General features: G+C 38.2%; 1 protein-coding gene across 1 annotated transcript in view; it reads left to right on the top strand.

Annotated features, from left to right (window-relative positions):
• The window catches only part of TMEM50A (transmembrane protein 50A), a 26897-nt gene that overhangs the window by 15532 nt on the left and 9924 nt on the right, over positions 1-1441 (top strand). Inside the window, 2 exon segments of the mRNA XM_011955673.1 lie at positions 175-188; positions 451-543. Of these exon segments, the coding sequence (XP_011811063.1) occupies positions 175-188; positions 451-543 (107 nt within the window).

Here is a 1441-nt window from a genome sequence, read left to right as displayed (position 1 = left end):
TCGTGATCCGCCTGTCTCGGCCTCCCAAAGTGTTGGGATTACAGGCGTGAGCCATGGTGCCTGGCAGAGGAGGACTTTAAAATTGTGGAAGCATGCTCCATATAAAAGCATATGGAGAATAAGCCTCTAAATAGGTGAAACAGATTTTGTGAGATGTTTTACAGGAAGGTTGAGTATAGGTTTTCTCGGTGTAGGCAGTTGGGGAAGTAAGTATATGCACTTATACAGACTAATAAATAATTTTTAAAAATCTATCAGGCCAACCAAGAAGAAAAGGCCAACAGCCATACTCATGAAGATGTTTAGTGCATTTTCCATCGTTCTTACATTAGACTTTAATGGCAACTGCACTTTTTTTTTTTTTTTTCTGTTTGGGTTTTGTTTTATTTTTGAAAGTTAATTTTACTGCCCTATGTGAAACAGTTCTGGTAAAATATTATTTCTTTCAAGGTGCTCGCATTTGGCTATTCATTGGTTTCATGTTGGCCTTTGGATCTCTGATTGCATCTATGTGGATTCTTTTTGGAGGTTATGTTGCTAAAGGTAAGAGAAAACATAGGTTACAACTTACTTCAGTGGAATACTGGAATTTTGCATTAAAGTTGGTTATTTTAGAATAAAACTTTTTTCCTATAGATGGGCCAACTGCTAGCAATGCATTTATATCTGGGGACCCTCTCCCCCAACAGTGACAGTGTTTGGTTTTTTCTTGTATATTTTTAGTGTTCCTTTCTTCAGTCTTTTTTCTTCTTATCCAGAGTCTAGAAGGGATGAGACAGTTCTAAACACTGCTTCTCTTTGGCTTCCAAAAATCTCAAAAGCAGAACATATATGTTATCTATCTAGTTAGCAGATGCTTCTTTTGAAGAGACAAGAGTCTTATTGTCACCCAGGCTGGAGTACAGTGGCATGATCATGGCCCACTGCGGCCTCAACCTCTTGGACTCAAGCCATCCTCCCACCTCAGCTTCCCAGGTAGCTAGGGCCACAGTCACACACAACCATACCCAGCTAATTTTTTCATTTTTTGTAGAGATGGGATCTTGCTATGTTGCTAAGGCTGGCCTTGAACTCGTGGCCTCAAGCTTGGCCTAACAAGTTCTGACTTTCAGATTATCTGTGCAAAGCTCTAACATCCCAGAATTGAGATTTATTCAGTTAAGCCTCCCTGGTAATATGATGTCATCTCCTTTTAGACAAAAAAGTAAACTAACATTTAATATACTTCTGCTATATAAGGCCAGTTTAAGGCAAGCTCAGGAAAAGGTGTACTGTTAGACCCTGGGAGAAATTTCACCTTGAGGGACCGTAGGAAAATAGAAAACCCATTTAATGGTCCAGGTAAAATTGCTGTGGCTGTCGTAATAAAAATACAATATTAATGATTTATAAAAAACTGGACCAGGTTATATATATTTAGCTCTTTTTTTTTTTTTTTTTT

This window comes from Colobus angolensis, unplaced genomic scaffold (genome assembly GCF_000951035.1).
Source record: "Colobus angolensis palliatus isolate OR3802 unplaced genomic scaffold, Cang.pa_1.0 Scaffold4, whole genome shotgun sequence".
Taxonomy (NCBI): domain Eukaryota; kingdom Metazoa; phylum Chordata; class Mammalia; order Primates; family Cercopithecidae; genus Colobus; species Colobus angolensis.
The sequence above is the reverse complement of the archived record's forward strand: the minus strand, read 5'-3'. Positions and strand labels throughout refer to the sequence as shown.